This window comes from Neofelis nebulosa, chromosome 2 (genome assembly GCF_028018385.1).
Source record: "Neofelis nebulosa isolate mNeoNeb1 chromosome 2, mNeoNeb1.pri, whole genome shotgun sequence".
Classification (NCBI taxonomy): domain Eukaryota; kingdom Metazoa; phylum Chordata; class Mammalia; order Carnivora; family Felidae; genus Neofelis; species Neofelis nebulosa.
The window spans coordinates 80,170,371-80,187,441 of NC_080783.1; the positions used below are offsets into that span (position 1 = coordinate 80,170,371).

The 17,071-nt window shown below is 37.9% G+C and overlaps 1 protein-coding gene across 2 annotated transcripts; it reads left to right on the top strand.

The window, feature by feature from the left end:
- Window positions 1-100: 100 nt before the first annotated feature.
- Window positions 101-16,957, top strand: NMI (N-myc and STAT interactor). Of its 2 annotated transcripts, none has more exons than XM_058715316.1 (8): window positions 101-231; window positions 2,041-2,129; window positions 2,844-2,939; window positions 5,408-5,570; window positions 9,464-9,570; window positions 9,658-9,856; window positions 12,442-12,548; window positions 13,298-16,957. In XM_058715316.1, the coding sequence occupies exons 1-8, from the start codon at window positions 156-158 to the stop codon at window positions 13,481-13,483; spliced, it is 1,023 nt and encodes a 340-aa protein (XP_058571299.1). In that variant the 5' UTR covers window positions 101-155; the 3' UTR covers window positions 13,484-16,957. The 2 variants fall into 2 exon arrangements, with proteins under 2 accessions (XP_058571299.1, XP_058571300.1); XM_058715317.1 differs by having other exon boundaries at window positions 104-231; window positions 9,658-9,844.
- Window positions 16,958-17,071: the final 114 nt, after the last annotated feature.

Sequence of the window (17,071 nt, forward strand, 5' to 3'; positions counted from 1 at the left end):
TAGTTAATTAATTTTAATTTTTTAAAAAAATTTTAACATTTATTTATTATTGAGAGACAGAGAGAGACAGAGCATGAGCAGGGGAGGGACAGAGAGAGAGGGAGACACAGAATCTGAAGCAGGATCCAGGCTCTGAGCTGTCAGCACATAGCCCGATGTGGGCTCGAACTCACAAACCGCAAGATCATGACCTGAACCAAAGTCGGAAGCTTAACCGACTGATCCACCCAGGTGCCCCTAATTAATTAATTTTAAAATGTTTATTTATTTATTTTGAGAGGGAGGGAGCAGGAGCAGGGGAGGGGCAAAGAGAGAGGGAAAGAGAATCTGTGGCAGGCTCCCTGTTAGGGCAGAGCCCGATGTGAGGCTCAAACTCACGAACCATGAGATTATGATTTGAGCTGATACCAAGAGTTAGATGGCCAACTGACTGGGCCACCTAGGCCCCCCAATCTTCTGTTTTATTTTTAAGGAGGGATAAATATTTTTCCTGTTTCTTCTACAGGAGTAGTGAGAATTTAGCTCTTGAAATTTTAGAGGATTATATTATATCACAAACTGGTTTTTAATATGTTTTTAAAGCAATAAAAATAGTTGTTATATTATTCCTTGTCTCAATTTTGATCTGGGACTTACATCTGGTAAATTCATATGCAGGCAAATGTTTACTTTTTTTGTGCCATGGATTCCTTGCCAGTCTGATAAAGCCTATAGGCCTTTAAATTTTTTTTTTAATGTATAAAATAATATATAGACAATTACAAAGGAAACCAATTATATTGAAATATGATTATCAAAATATTTAAAACAAATTTTTGATATAGTAATATACATCAATATATTACAGCATATCACAATACCTAGTAATGAGTTTAGTAGCTGCCATCATTTTGAAACAAGGTTAAACACAAACATATTTCAGGACTTCTGCAACAGTTGCAATATTTTATGAAAATATTTGTGTCCTCTTGGTGACTTTTGTCCAGGTGCTGCAAATACTGTGTGGCTTGTTGCCTTATGTTCATATCTGAAGAGAGATGTTTCAGTGAGAGGTTGTTAGAAGTAAAGTTGTAATTTTGGGGGCACCTGGGTGGCTAAGTCAGTTAAGTGACCGACTTTAGCTCAGGTCACGATCTCATAGTTCGTGAGTTTGAGTCTCGCATCGGGCTCTGTGCTGACAGCTCAGAGCCTGGAGTCTGCTTCAGATTCTGTGTCTCCCTCTGTCTCTGCCCCTCCCCTGCTCGTGCTCTGTCTCTCTCTGTCTCTCAAAAAATAAATAAATGTTAAGAAAAAAAAAAAGAAGTAAAGATGTAATTTTTTTCCTATTCAGGTGTCTGGACAGGGGAGGATTTGTGAAAATTCTGATAAGAATTTCCGTACATGCAGAGGAAGGGTGTTTGGGGCCTTTCTACTCCATTTACATTTGGGGAGTACAATAGGAAGAATTAGATAAATCAAAATCTTTGAAAAGACCAAAATAGTAATCTTTTAATATGGGGCACCATGTTATGATTAAGATGTGAACCTCAAAGGGATATTAATACCTGTTATTTTCTTTCCTTTTTCAGAAAATTTTAGACTTGTGTTTTTTTCTTTTAAATTTATTTATTTGTTTTTTAAAGAGAGAGAGAGAGATTGAGCACACACATGAGCAGGGGAGGAGCAGAGAGAGAGGGAGAGAGAGCTGTGAGCATAGAGCCTGATGCAGAGCTCGGCCTACTACCATGAAATCATGACCTGAGCCAAAAATCAAGATTCAGATGCTTAACTGACTGAGCCACCCAGGCACCCCTGTTATTTTCTATCATTGTGTTGAAAAGCAAAGGATTTCTAGACCCCTTTTATGTCTGTATAGGTATGAAAGTTATTTGAAATATAGGCATTGTTCAAATATAAGCCACATGATAATAAAAACTTTGATGATAGGGAAAAAATATAACAAAAATACATTTCTTCTTCTGTAAAAGGATAAAAGTTATTTCTTCTTGAATTTGTGTATATGTATGATTTTTAAAATATTTACTTTTTTGTAATAATTAGGAATCATGGCAGACAGTGGAAATAACAAAAGCCAAGTTCACGAGGAGCTTTGGTTAGAGGAAGAATTTATGAAAGATGAACAAAGAGAGGTAAAAATTACTGGGTACTATTAAAAATTAATTTATATCTATTAGTTTTGCAGTGAGGCATGTTTTGTATGTTTTTGTCCAACATTACTTTGAATTTTTTTCAAAAATTTTATTTCCATTATTCAAACCTTACAAAAAGAATCGTATTTCTGTTCTTTCTCTTACAAGGCTTACAACATTAGCTGTTTTCTTTCACTCCCTTCCTCCTTTTTTTGATTTGCACCCAGAAGTTAAGAGCTTTCTTAGCAATTATCTGATGAGACCCATGAGGGGATGGGGGTTCAGGTAGTTTAAGCCACTTACCCAGGGCCATATGTGTGGCATGTCAAGGCAGCTGTACTGTGGGAATCATAGCAAAAATTTTTTAAATTGCCTTTGAGTAACATATGTCCACAATTATAGTGCAATTTAAAAGTCATATTGTTGTCACAAATAGCCAGGCAAGGAGTTACACTGAAATGAGATTCAGGTCTGGGTCTCAATCCTTGCCCCACTATAAAAATGTCTGTGACCTTGGTCTAGTGTGAAAGGTAGTTTCCTTGTTTGCATGATGGAGATAATACTACTTGTCAGTGGTAGGAGAATTATTAGGTGATAATGATGATGTCTTTCTTTGCCTTTATCAAGATGATAGAAATTTAGCTTCTTTAATTTGTTTAGAAAAATGAAGTCAGGAGCTGTTTAATTTTTTGGTGCTGTTTGATTTTTTTTTAGAGATTAATTGATAAAATTGCAAAGGAGAATACTCAGTTAAAGGAGGAGATCCAAAGGCTTGAGGCCGAGTTACAAGAGTCCACCATAAACTCCCAGGTACCTCTTTATTTTGTATATCACATTCTTAACGGACACCATTTTTCCGAAAAAACAATTTAGTTACACAGAATTCACTTTTAAAACACTGTAAACATTGATGGCACCATTGTTTGTAATAGCCCCAAACTGACAACAACTCAACTGTCCCTCCCCACTAGACTGAATTATTAATTTGGGGTGTATTCACACAATGGAATACCATACAGCAATGAGAATGAACAGATCACAGCTATATGCAGCCACATGGATGGATTTCATAAACACAATGTTGAGCCAAAAAACGTAAAAGAGGATATACCAAGTGCTTCCATTTATTTTTATTTTTATTAATTAAAACATTTTTTTAACATTTATTCATTTGTGAGAGAAAAGAGACAGAGCACGAGTGGGGGAGGGGCAGAGAGAAAGGGAGACACAGAATCCAAAGCAGGCTCCAGACTCGGAGCTGTCAGCACAGAGCCTGACGTGGGGCTCAAACGCATGAACTGCGAGATCATGACCTTAGCTGAAGTCAGGTGCTTAACCCACTAAGCCACTCAGGTTCCCCCATGTGCTTCCATTTAAATAACGCATAACAGCAGGATGTTAAAAGTTAGCATCCTGGTTGCCCTTGGAGGCAGGTAGGAACTGGAAGAGAACCCAAGAGGGCTTCTGGGTGTTGGTCATGTTCTGTTTATTGATCTGGGTGCTGGTCACATGTGTGTGATCGTTTTGTAAAATTTCATCTGACTGTACGTTTCTGATAATACATTTTTTTATATTTATGTGTATGTTTTTAAATTTTTATTTATGTATGGTAATGCAAAACAAAACAAAATGGTTATTATCAATCACTTTGGGATCAAATTCTTCGTCTTCTCACTAAGTGCCTTTATTGTTCTCTTCATGCAAGTAACTTAAATGGATTTCACAGTTTAAAAAAATTGGACATGTATCTTCACCATTTAAATCCTCTCCTAAATTTTCCTGTATTTGAATTAGACATAACTTTCACTCCTTTTTCTCCATGACAACTCATACTGTTCCTTTAAACAGTTAAAATGCATAAAGCATTGTCATATTTTGTTTCTGAAATGGGGGATAGGATATTGAATATCAGGAAGTGGAGTTCCCCATGTTTATGGGACTTACGGGACACTGTTACAATTGTAGTTACTTCTCAGACTGGAGATGAAATCAGCCAGTCCTGTCACTCAAAGGATCTTGGGAACCCAGCCAGCTCAGCTGATACAGTTTACAGAGGACTGAAACTATGGTCCAGAGAGCATACATGCATTGCTCCTGGCCAAGTGTGCCCAAGACCAGAATCAGGCACTTTCATTCCAGAAAGCTCTCGACTTTTCAAGGTATATTGGGTATTTCCACATTATTGGGAAACACTCCGCCTATTCTCAGACACTGCCAATTGTTTTGAAACTGGACTTATGGAAATCAGAGATTCTACTGAAGTTACATGTGAAGATATAGAACAAATGTGAAATTAGGTCAAATAACTCATTGAATATTTCTAACCCCTTTGCAATAACACACAAATTTTCTTTCAGCATGTAAAATAATCATGGGAAATAGAAATGCAAACAACAGATTCATTTGTGCATTTATGTATAGTTGTATATGTCTGTTAATCCCAATGATTTTAAACAGATAAGTATAACCACTTAACTGTATCCTTCAGATTATGAATCTTGTTGATAGTGTCCCTTCACATTTTTATAAATCTAAGTTTGGTAATGGTTAAAAAGTTGATGGGCACAGTCCGACTTCAGCTCAGGTCATGATCTCACGGTCCGTGAGTTCAATCCCCGCGTCGGGCTCTGTGCTGACAGCTCAGAGTCTGGAGCCTGCTTCGGATTCTGTGTCTCCCTCTCTCTCTGCCCCTCCCCCACTCAAGCTCTGTCTCTCTCAAAAATAAATAAACGTTAAAAATTTTTTTTTTAAAAAGTTGATGGGCAGGTGTTGGGGAAGGGGGAATTTAAATTTGACAATTATTAAATCATATAATTTGGGAGGCTTTCTTTTTGGATGAAATTATCTGGGTTTGCTATTAAAATAAACTTAGTATATATGCAACTCTAATTTATAACACTTTGCAATGAGAATAAACATATTGTCTTATGATTCCCTTGTAGGATACCTTATTATTGGTATAGTTGTTTAAAAGGTACTTATCTACAGGAATGATATAGACTTTAGAATCGAACACCATCCAATATTGGCTAGTTTAGACATTGATTAGATAAAATGAGAGATTATATACTTATAATTTCATCTGGGAAATAATATTAAAGGATCAGCATCTGGGAAGAAGTAATTACTAAAGATATTCACTAAGACCACACTTAGCATTCTGTGGGGTTCTGAAATCAGTGGAGAATGAATTATTGGATGATCAAATCACATTATCACAGGAAGGGCTTAAGTTATTTCTTGTCTTCATTTTAATCAAACATTTCTGTTTAAATTAGATTAAAGAGGATATTCCTGAAACAGAGATGAAATTCACATCTTTAGAGAATCCTGAGAATGACAGCCAGTTTTTAAATGTCTCCTGTTCATTTCAAGTGAGCTCGCAAGTTCTTTATGAGCTACAGAAAGGACAAGCCCTTATCACCTTTGAAAAAGAAGAAGGTATGAGTAGTGTTCAAAAATTCGATCATGTTACTTTTGGAAAGCACAGGCACTTTCAAAGAGCTTTCATAGATATTTGGCTATTGCTTTATAATTTTAATATTTGTCATTTCATCTCATCTCATAGTAACACCTTGGGGCAGGTAGGATTGTCCCCATTTTTTGATGAGAAAACTCAGACATTAAGAGTGTTGAGTGGGGTGCCTGGGTGGCTCAGTCGGTTGGGCGTTCGACTTCAGCTCAGGTCATGATGTCGCGGTTTGTGAGTTCGAGCCCCATGTCAGGCTCTGTGCTGACAGCTCAGAGCCTGGAGCCTGCTTCGGATTCTGTGTCTCCTTCTCTCTCTGCCCATCCCCCGCTTGTGCTCTGTCTCTCTCTGTCTCTCAAAAATAAATAAATAAATGTTAAAAAAAAAAAAAGAGCGTTGAGTATGATCACTTGTTCAGAACATGACTCTGGGACTCAAGGTGTTGTGATGTCCAACACTAGTGTTTTTACTCCATCTGCTACCTCCAAATACTACTAGTAATACTTTTTTTTTTTTTTTTTTTGAGAGGGGGGGGGGCAGAGGGAGAGAGAATTCCAAGTAGGCTCTATGCTCAGTGAGGAGCCTGATGCAGGGCTCGATCCCACGACCCTGGGATTATGACCTGACTCAGGGTAGGGGCTGAAATCAAGGGTAGGACACCCATCCAACTAAATCCCCAGAAGGTCCCCCCACTTTTAACTAGTAATAATATTTTAAGGTAGTAGAGCTCTACATGGTTCTTAAAGTTCTTAAAGACATCTCATTTTATACTTACTTGACTCTGTGAAAGCAATATGATAGGAGAATTACTCTTTGCATCTTATAACCAAGAAAACAGATTCTCAGGTGTTTAAGTGACTTACCTAAGGGCACATGACCGGTGAATGGAAAGAGTCCAAGAGTCTGAGGTTTAGGAATGGGACCTGATGTTTGCTAAGTCTGCCATGGTGTAGGACTCTATTCTCCTTAGTGAGGAGAATCTGGCTTTGTATGCCAGATTTTCCCATTTCTAGAAGTGTGATTTTAGTTGGGTTCTTCCTAAATCTCAGATTTTTATGGCAGTGGTAGTACCTATCTCATGGGATTTGCATTGAGTATTAAATGAGAAATGTTGGTAAAATACTTCGCATGGTATCTGACACATAATAAACACTTCATAAATGTTAGCTGTCATTATTGCTACTTGTTGGGAATTTTCCAGATAAGGAAAGACAAAGAACTCGCTCAAGGTTCATACAGTTAAAAATTGCAAAGCTGAGAGCCAAACCCTGAGGACCCATGTCCTTTCTCCTAGACCAGCAGTCCTCGGAGCAGGCCACTATGCTGGGCCTTTGTTCTTGTATTTGTCACATTATGGGGTGGGTCCAGATGGTCTTAAGCCCTTCTGGTGCTCAGGTTCTGAGAATCTATGGTTATAACTTGTGTCTCCGTACACCTGGTCCATCACCATAGTCTGCAAATAAATGTTAAAAGGAAAGACATTCTAGCAGGTTAGCATAGGCACATACTGTTCGTTCACCATGGGTCCACCCTGGGTCTGCTTCTACAGATGAGGATGCCAAGAGCCCTGTGTTGGCAGTCGGCAATGGTGATGGGGATATAATCAAAAGCAAGGATTTGGGAGGCAGGGATTCTGTGCAGGAATTACCTGGGAATGCTGGGAATAGGGTTCTCTTCAGAAACAGCTGCATCACTGTTTCCATTCTTGGCCCAGCTCTGAGGTCTTGCTCCCCTGGGACAACTTTGGGCTCATACACAATTAAACAGAAGTTGGCTTTTGATAGTCAGAGTCACAAAAGCTGAAACGCAAGTGGTCCCTTTCAGCTGCGTCAGATCACCAGATGTTGGAGTTTGGGTGGGGGGGGTGTGGAAGGGAAAGAACATCATCTAACTGTTACTTCATTGACATTTTCTGTTATTGTTGCCTGTTGCCACTAACAAGAACTAAGTTGTAATTCAAGTTATCCAGTCATATCTCAGTACAATGAGTGTGAATTCCCACAAGACAACGCCCTGCCTTTTAGCCTGTTTCTCTCTTCCTTCATCTGTGGTGCATATGCTGTTCGGTTGTCATAAACACATGTGAGATTTATAGGACTGGGAGTGGGCATCTCTTATCTTTGTGACAAATTAGGTTAAGCAGCTCTGTATTAACAGTTGAGGTGTTACAAACTCTCATATCACATAATTAAAAATAAATACACACCCACATGCATTTTAAACTGAACTATAGTTGCTGTCTGGAGTTTTAATTTTTGGCATAATTATATTACTGAGCCTCTCCCATTTGCACAAATAAATTAGATTTGATAGTTTTGTGATTGGTATAAGCTATCATCTTTTTAATGAATGATCTCCAGGGCATTTTAGCAAAAGTAAAATTTCCCATTAAATATGGCAAAAAAAAAAAAAAGATTTGCACTTTGATATTCAAGCCGTGTGGTCTTTAATATGTAAACCTTAAGAAAGACAAAAATGAGAATTTATTTCTTTGGTTTTGACATATTAAAGAGAAGTGACAAATGATAAATAAGATTGTCAGAATGACACTGACACAAAAGTTTTTCCAGCTTACTTAACGTGGAAGAAGTTTCTGGCTGTGCCTTAATGCACTAAGGAAATTCTCTGGTCATTCTGTGAACCGTGGAGAGGAAGGGTGTGTGGCTGTGCTGAAATAATATATGAATTTCTAAAGAATCACCAGGCTTATCTCTTAAGAGCTGAATCTAGAACTTGATGAGAATTTCTTTTTTTTTTTTTAATTTTTATTATTTTTTTTAATGTTTTTATTTATTTTTGAGACAGAGAGAGACAGAGCATGAGCAGGGGAGGGGCAGAGAGAGAGGGAGACACAGAATCTGAAACAGGCTCCAGGCTCCGAGCTGTCAGCACAGAGCCTGATGCGGGGCTCGAACTCATGGACTGTAAGATCATGACCTGAACCGAAGTCGGAAGCCCAACCGACCGAGCCACCCAGGCGCCCCGATGAGAATTTCTACACTATCACTTGTTTCCAGTTTTACTGAGAAATAATTGATACATATCACTATGTAAGTTTAAGGTGTACAGCATGATGCATTGATCTACATGTATTGTGAAATGATGACCACAGTAGGTGCAGCCAACATCCATCTTCTCATTTATGTGCAATGAAAAGAATTTCTATAGCTACAACAAAAAAAAAAAAAAAGGAAAAAGGATTTTTTTTTTGCTTGTCATGAGAACACTTAGGCTCTACTCTCTTAACCCCTTTCCTGTATACTGCACAGCAGTGTTCACTGTAGTCACCATGTTGTACATGGCATCCCTGGTACTCCCTCATCTTATAACTGGAAGTTTTGTCATTTTTGCTGATGTATTTTGATATTTTGACGTTAATATATTTATTTGTCGCTTTGGTGGCAAGACCATTATCACTTAGAAGCCCTAAGAAAATTAAAAAAAATTAAATCCTTTATTTTGTTTTATTTTATTTTATTTTATTTTATTTTATTTTATTTTATTTTATTTTATTTTATCTTATTTTATTTTATCTTATTTTATTTTTTAAAAAATGTCTTATTTATTGTCGAGAGAGAGACAGAGCATGAGCGGGGGAGGGGCAGAGAGAGAGGGAGACACAGAATCTGAAACCGGCTCCAGGCTCCGAGCTGTCAGCACTGAGCCTGATGCCGGGCTCAAACTCGTGAACTGCGAGATCATGACCTGAGCCAAAGTCGAACATTCAACTGACTGAGCCACCCAGTCGCCCCTAGATCCTTTAGAATTCAAGAAAATTTTAAATATTTAGGATAATTTGTTCTTAACCAGAAGTGAAAAAATTTATTGAAATATTGGAAATTAATACTCCCAAATTATTTTTCAGTTGCCCAAAATGTCATCAGAATGGGGAAACATCATGTGCAGATAGAGGATGTAGATGTGGAGGTTATGGCCAAGCCAGTTCCATTAAATTCGGGAGTCAGATTCCAGGTAACATGTTGATTAAAGCTTTTTAGAATTCTGTTAGATGTGAGCACTTTTCTCATCCATATTTCTGAATATGAAACGATTTCCCAGGTTCATGTAGAAGTGTCTAAGGTGAAGATCAATGTTACTGAAATTCCTGATGAATTGCCTGAAGATCAGATGAGAGACAAGCTAGAACTGAGCTTTTCTAAGTCCCGAAACGGAGGTGGAGAAGTGCTATGCGTGCAGTATGATAAGCAGTCCCGGAGTGCTGTGATTACATTTTTGGAAACTGGAGGTATTCACACATGTAGGAAGTTAAAAAATACTCTACTATTTATATTTATGTTTGCCATTTCTTTAAAAAAATGTTTTTAAACGTTTATTCATTTTTTGAGAGTTGGAGAGAGACAGAGCATGAGTGGGGGAGGGGTAGAGAGAGGGATGAAGACACAGAATCTGAGGCAGGCTCCAGGCTCTGAGCTGTCAGCACAGAGCCTGATGTGGGGCTCAGTCCCATGGACCGCGAGATCATGACCTGAACCCAAGTTGGACACTTAACCGACTGAGCCACCCAGGCGCCTCTATGTTCTGCCATTTCTGAAAGTATTCCTTTGCTACTTCTTCTATTTGGAATTTATTAAGTAGAATAATAATAGATTTTTAAAAAACCTTTTAAAATGGTGGAGTCCTGAGAATGATTTCTGTGAATGCTACTGAGAATAATATTTCAAGCACATCAACTTTGTGCATTCTCAGCACATGCCAGGCAAAGAGCCAGGTGTTCTATACATGTGTCTCTTCTTATCCATAGCACAATTCTGGAGACAGGTGTCGTACCCATTTTATTGATGTGGAAACTGAGTCCTAGGGAGGGTAAATAATGAACCCCAAATTATAGTGAGTATGTGGCAGAGAAATTTAGAAATACATATGTGTAAACTATCACTTCCTATCCCACCTATTAAGATGGACAACGGTCTCTTAGTTTGAGGGAGTAGATTCCAGGGAAGGCAAGGCATGAATGGAAAGAACAGTGAGACATCTGTTCCCTTTTTAGGTAGAAATGGAGTTTTTACCAAATCATCTGAGGGGGCTTTACATTCTTATGATTAAGAATATACAATTTGGGATGCCTGGGCGGCTCAGTTGGTTAAGCATCCGACTTCGGCTCAGGTCATGATCTCACAGTTCGTGGGTTCGAGCTCTGCATGTGGCTCTGGGCTGACGCCATGGAGCCTGGAACCTGCTTCAGATTCTGTGTCTCCCTCTCTCTCTGCCCCTCTCCCATGCACGCGGTCTCTCTCTCTCAAAAACTAAACATTAAAAAAAAATACACAATTCTACAGCAGCTGCTTTTGTTAATATGTTCAACTGATTATCAATGTAAAAATATCTTGCTCTAGTTAATCCAGTTCTTAGGGTTTCTCCTGGGTTGGCATATGTAAAAGAAAGCCAGGTATACAATTTAAAAAAAACATTGATTGATTGTTTATTTCATGACAAAGTAATACATGCTTTTTGAAGAAACTTGATAATAAAGAGCAGGGGCTCCTGTCTCGCTCAGTTGGTGGAATGTGCAACTCTTGATCTTGGGGTTGTGGGATCGAGCCCCCTGTTGAGTGTAGAGATTTACTTAAAAAAATAAAATTAAAAAAAAAAAAAAGAAGAGCATTAACTTAGTAAAACTGGAGACATTTCCTTAAACTTGCCTTTCTCCTACTATTTAGTTAGTTATGGTTACTTGAGTGGCTTTCTAGATCTTTCTGGAAATCCTGGATCATATGGTGATTCTATGTTTAATGTTTTGAGATGACATACTATTTTGCACAGTGGCTCTACCGTTTTATATTCTTACCAGCACTGTACTAGGGTTTCAATTTCTCCGCATCCTTGCCAGCAGGGGCCTGCCCTCTTAACCACTGCACCATATTGCCCATCCAGCATGGACTGGTGAGAGGCGAAAAAGCATACATAGTGATACGATATTCTTAAGTACTGTTTCTGTTAAACTTGATGCAATCTGAAACATTATTTTTTTCCCCTCCAGGAGAAAAATGCTGCTCAAAATAAATCTGATTATTCTTTGTGCTGGAGAAAACTGATGAATTTTTGTTATTTGCCTTCAGTTTCTAGATAACGATCAAATCCCTCCCCTCCCTTGGTTAACATCATTATATCAGCTTACTGAAAAATATCATGTATTAGTTATAGGACAACTAAGTAATTTTATATAAAATTTTATGTATTGTAATATAGTAATTATATATGTGTGTATACATGTATATTATAAAATGTATATATACAGTATTCTTTTTTTTTAAGTTTCTTCTATTTTGAGAGAGAGTGAGTGAGTGTGTACAAGCAGGTGAGGGACAGAGAGGGAAAGAGAGAAAATCCCCCACAGGGCTCAAACTCATGAACTGTGAGATCATGATCTGAGCCTAAATCAAGTGTTGGATGCTTAACCTAGGGGAGCCACCTAGGCGCCCCTATATACAGTAATCATAGTTTTCAATTATACTTCTTGAGAAACTGGGAAACTCACAGTCTTGTTAGGATGGGTGGGCTACTTTTTGCATATGGTTATTGCATTTTATGGAGCTCAAAGTAGATCTGTCTGAGGACATCACAAACTTCTGCATTGACTGATTGCAGTGGATAGTTCAAGACAGAAGATCTATTTAAACCCCATTATTGTTTGGTCTTATATTTTCCAAAATTATGTACTGCAAAGTCTTTAAAGTGGACTGTTGAATTTTTTGTAGAATTTTTAAAAATGTAATCACTAAATTCACTATTTACTGTGATGTTGCATTTGAAGAAAGTTTTAACTTTGGTTAAAAATGTTTATGATATTAAAAAGAAAATAATTTTTTTTAAATTTACTTCTAGTTGCTGACAAGATTTTGAAAAAGAAAGAATATCCGCTTTGTATAAATCAAAACTACTATAGAGTTATTGTTTCTCCATACATAGAAACAGACTTGAAAAATTTTCAGGTAAAGTCATCTCTTTCCTTCATTTTGAGAACTTATTGCTTAACCCCACCTCACAAGAAATAAAGAAGTTGTGTCCGTTACTGTTTGAGACTTATTAGTGAGCAATATCAAAATAGTTTCTTCAGATCTGCTTGGTGCAAAATAAGTGTGTCTTTTTTAAAAAATATTTTAGTGTGAAATTATACCTTATTTAATTTACTACACTCTTTTTAAAAACTGAAAGTACTCAGGTAATGACATAATATTTTTGTATATGGAGACATAGCTACATATCTTTCATGTGTCTACTGTCATTGGGCATTAAAAATGATTCTTCCTGCTCATTTTCTCTGAACTCATTATCTGTACCCCGACCTCCTTTTTTCTGTTCCTACTTAGGTGCTAAATGGCACCACAGTCTTACATAGTCCACCAACCTGAAAGCTACAGCTCATGCTTAATTCCTCATCTTGCTTCACCTCCAACATTCATTTGGTCATTCAGTCTTGTTACTTCCACCTCTGACTACTTCTGTCACTATGGTCCTTCTGTCCATAGGGATGCCCTTCTTTCCTCCATTTGTCATAATGCTGCCTGAGTTATCTCTCTGAAACTCAGATCCGACTTAGATATTCTGTTGCTTGAAAAGTCGTTCTGAGGCTCCTTGTCTCTTCTAAGATAAGGTCTGAAGTATTAAGCAGAGCTTATAAAGTTTTGCAATTCAAATGTCTTAGAAAAGTTTCTATTTATCTTTTGTATTTTCCTTTTAGGCATTTTCAGGAATATCTAGGAGGACAGTGCTTCTCACTGGAATGGAAGATCTTCAGATGATGGATGAAGAAATTTTAGAGGATTTAGTTAACATTTACTTTCAACGGGAGACGAATGGAGGTGGAGAAGTAGAAGTGGTCAAATGTTCTCTAGGTCAGGCTTGCATAGCATACTTTGAAGAATAGAGGCATGGAATTAGATGAATATTAGAGCTTCTGAGCCCAAAGCACTGTCCATGTGTGACAAAAATGAATATCCCTTTCCTTTAAAAAATGAAAACTTGAATTCTTAAGTGTCCATTTATTCTTAGATACAAAAATATATTTCCATGTTTTTGAATTCTTGTTTCAAACTCTGCTGCATGCTTACAAGTGCAGTAAATGTACTGTATTAAAAAGTTTTGTTTGTTCATAAATGATGTGGACAGGTGCCATGTCCATTGAAATCAATCATAAGTGATGCAATTGTCCCCCTGCTATGTTGGGTCATTCTGTCGTGGGCATGTGGGCCAATTCTCTTTTGGCCCCAGGTCCACCAACATGCAGACTTCACTCAACATTTCCCAAAGAACTGTTATATTCAGCTGTTTGTGATTTCTGTAGACTTTGAATTCCAAGGAACTTCAAGGGTGATCATTTCCCTCTTTCCCATTGTATAGCATTTTACTCCAGAGACCCAAAGATATTTTTCAGAGCTGAGTGTGGTCTTTTTATTTAACATTTTCTTCTCCCAGAGTGTCAAGGGTCCCCTGATTCTTTCCAAGACACCTTCGTCAAATAGAACTTGTAAAGGCCATAATTGTCTTTCCTTTACACTTGTAAGGGGAAGAATAAGCTTAAGGGAATGACATCCTTAGAATAAAGGGAGAGGTAAATGCAAAGCTAGGGACTCCTCACTTATGCTGGATGCAGGGGAGTGCCTGAAGATGAAAGCACGTGCCTTTGAGTTTGAGAGAGACCCAGTTCCTTAGCATCCCATTGTTTTTAAGTTGTAGAAACTAAACAGTAAAATGCAAGGTTTCTATTCAGAGAAGGTAAAATTCTTTTTGGTAAAGAACGTGTGAACAGCTTTTATCCTAATATGGTATGTTTCATAAGGAGCCAATGGCAGAAGTAAGTTTATATTAAAATGTTGGCAGAAATAAAAAGCTTTAGAAAAAGATTCTATGCCTAAACTTAACTCATGCTGCCTGCCATCTAAAATAAAGGAAAGGGGCACCTGGGTGGCTGAGCCAGTTAAGCATCTGACTCCTGATTTCAGCTCAGGTCATCATCTCATGGTTTGTGAGTTTGAGCCCTGAATCGGGCTCCGTGCTGACAGTGTGGAGCCTGCTTGGGATGCTGTCTCTCTCTTTCTGCCCCTCCTCTGGTCGCACTCTCTCCTTCTCTCTCAAAATAAATGGACTTAAAAGAAGATCTCATTGCTTTCACATTTCTTTTTAGAATGAGAGATGGTGCCTAAAAACTGGAAATTTATAATAAATCTTCACTGTTTTAGGGGAAAAATGTCTCATATATCAGTTGTTCTTTGGGAATAGCTTATTTCAAGCTCAAAATATTGAGAAAAATTTGAAGAACCTTATTTAATTTTGATTGGCACAAAAGGTAGGATTTTTAGCCTGTCGCAGACAGACGATCAGAAAGAATGTTTTCCTAATATCTAAGGCAAGGTTTGGAATAGTCACTTTTGTTTCTTTTGGGAGCATTTTTTCAGCAGCAAAATAGATAATTTCATTCAATTCTAAATATTCACAATTTTTTGATAAATGTTTTTGATAAATGTTACTTACCATAGAAAATCAGACTTGGGCTCCTTTCACCAGTTACACCCTTGTGTGATCTGCCCAGATCTCAAAAATCAGCCATTGGCTCTCCTGTCTATTTTTAGAGTTTTAGAGATTTTACAGGAAGAAAGTTTCCTTTGAGAATTTGCCAAAAGATATCGACTCTTGCGTATTAAGTTAGGAAGCCTTAGATTGTCTAGGAAGAGACAGCTCTACTTAATGTATGAAAAGACACTGTCAGCATATAAGTCAGGAAAGATAATTATGTGAAATCATGAATCCTTCTTACCCTTTGTAGATTTATCAGTCAGGATAGCTTAGGTTATGTTGTATTAACAACCTCCCAAATCTCTGAGGCCTAATGAAACAAAAGTTTAATTCTCATTCATGTTGAAAGTTCAACAGAGGTTGGTAGGGGGAGTCTTTTTGTCCTAATCACTTAAGGCCCTATCTCAAGACACGCTTCCCAAATCATGGAGGTGGAGAAAAATGAAGTCTGCAGAGTCTTGCACCAGCAATTAAATGCGGTAATTTAGAAGTGCTGATGTCATTTTGTCTCACATCTCATTGGCCAGAAATAGTCATACGACCTCACTGAAACAGAATGGAACTAGAAAATTATAACTTGTAAAAATGAGGAGAACCAGATATAGTTGAGCCAAAATATCAATGAATGTAGTTTTTCCTGTCCTAGTGATCATCAATATTTGTTGTTTTGTTTGTTTGCTTATAGTTTTTTCAATGTTTATTTCTGAGAGAGACAGACAGACAGACAGAGACAGAGACATTGCACGAACAGGGGAGGGGCTGAGAGATAGGGAGACACAGAATCCGAAGTAGGCTTCAGGCTCTGAGCGGTCAGCACAGAGCCCAACACGGGTCTCGAACTTGCGAACTGCACGATCATGACCTGAGCTGAAGTCGGATGCCCAACGAACTGAGCCACTCAGGCGCCCCTGATCATCAATATTTGGATCACTCTTCTTCATACACAAAGTGCACTCACACCAAAAAGTTGCCCTAAGTCATAGCATCAAACTCAAAAGTGCATGAACTCTAGGCGGTGTGTGGTAGTTTTTATAACAAGTCTGAATGTTACTCCTCTTTATCCAGAGACCCTCCCCCCCCCCCCCCCCCCCCAGTATTCAGTAGTGGAACTGGAACAAGATAACTGCAATAAACTCTCTCATTTGGAGAAAGAGATCAATAGGAGACATATAGTGGCCTCTAGGCCAAAGCCATTCTGCCATCTCCCTGAGTAGATATATACTCCATACACCCTGGGTGTGGAATTTTGATTAGGCCATGATTCCACTCTGGAAGTTCTTCTCTTGCTCATTGTCCTCATAGTTGCTGGACATTCTTCTTTTTCCATTATCCTCCTTTACCATATATAGAATATATCCTTCTTGGAAGCTGAAAAGCTTGCTTACTGTTTACACTGTGATTAATGTGATCAATGTTTGGGACCAACGTTTTTAAAGTTTTGAACCATTATAGTCTCTTTACTCTGGCTGGTGGCTAGTTGGCTGGTACAGTTCAAAAACTTGGTAGGCTTCTTATCTACTTTTTGGGTGAGCTTACCTGTGCTAACAGCCACACTGGCAGCTTTTTCTAGACTTCTTACAGTTGCTGTAATTCTCCACTTTCTTCCCTGTTCTTTTCTCTCCCTATCTTTACTTAATTGTAGGTATCAGGCCACTTTTAGTTTCTTTTCCCTTAGCTAGTTTGTCTAGTTGAAAGGGTTATTGAATTCAGAACATTAATTGTTTCTTGTTGCTGTTGTTGTTGTTCTGAGGGACCTTAATCTGTTCAGAGTTCCAAAGCTTGATTTGATCATTGATTTGAGCCTCCCAATAAAGCAGAGTTATAATCAGTCTTTGTTACTCAAAGGTGTTATCATTTGGAAATGAGCAGTATTTTTCCTTCCAATCCTACAAGTTCCCATATTTCTGGACTTTCTCTATTTACTTTCATTCTGGCATTCAAA

Coding starts and splice junctions, on each gene's coding strand:
- NMI (XM_058715316.1), top strand. CDS start 156: ATGTGGGCTCGAACTCACAAACCGCAAGATCATGACCTGAACCAAAGT. Junction 232..2,040: donor TAACCGACTGATCCACCCAG/GTGCCCCTAATT, acceptor TGTAATAATTAG/GAATCATGGCAGACAGTGGA. Junction 9,571..9,657: donor ATTCGGGAGTCAGATTCCAG/GTAACATGTTGA, acceptor ACGATTTCCCAG/GTTCATGTAGAAGTGTCTAA.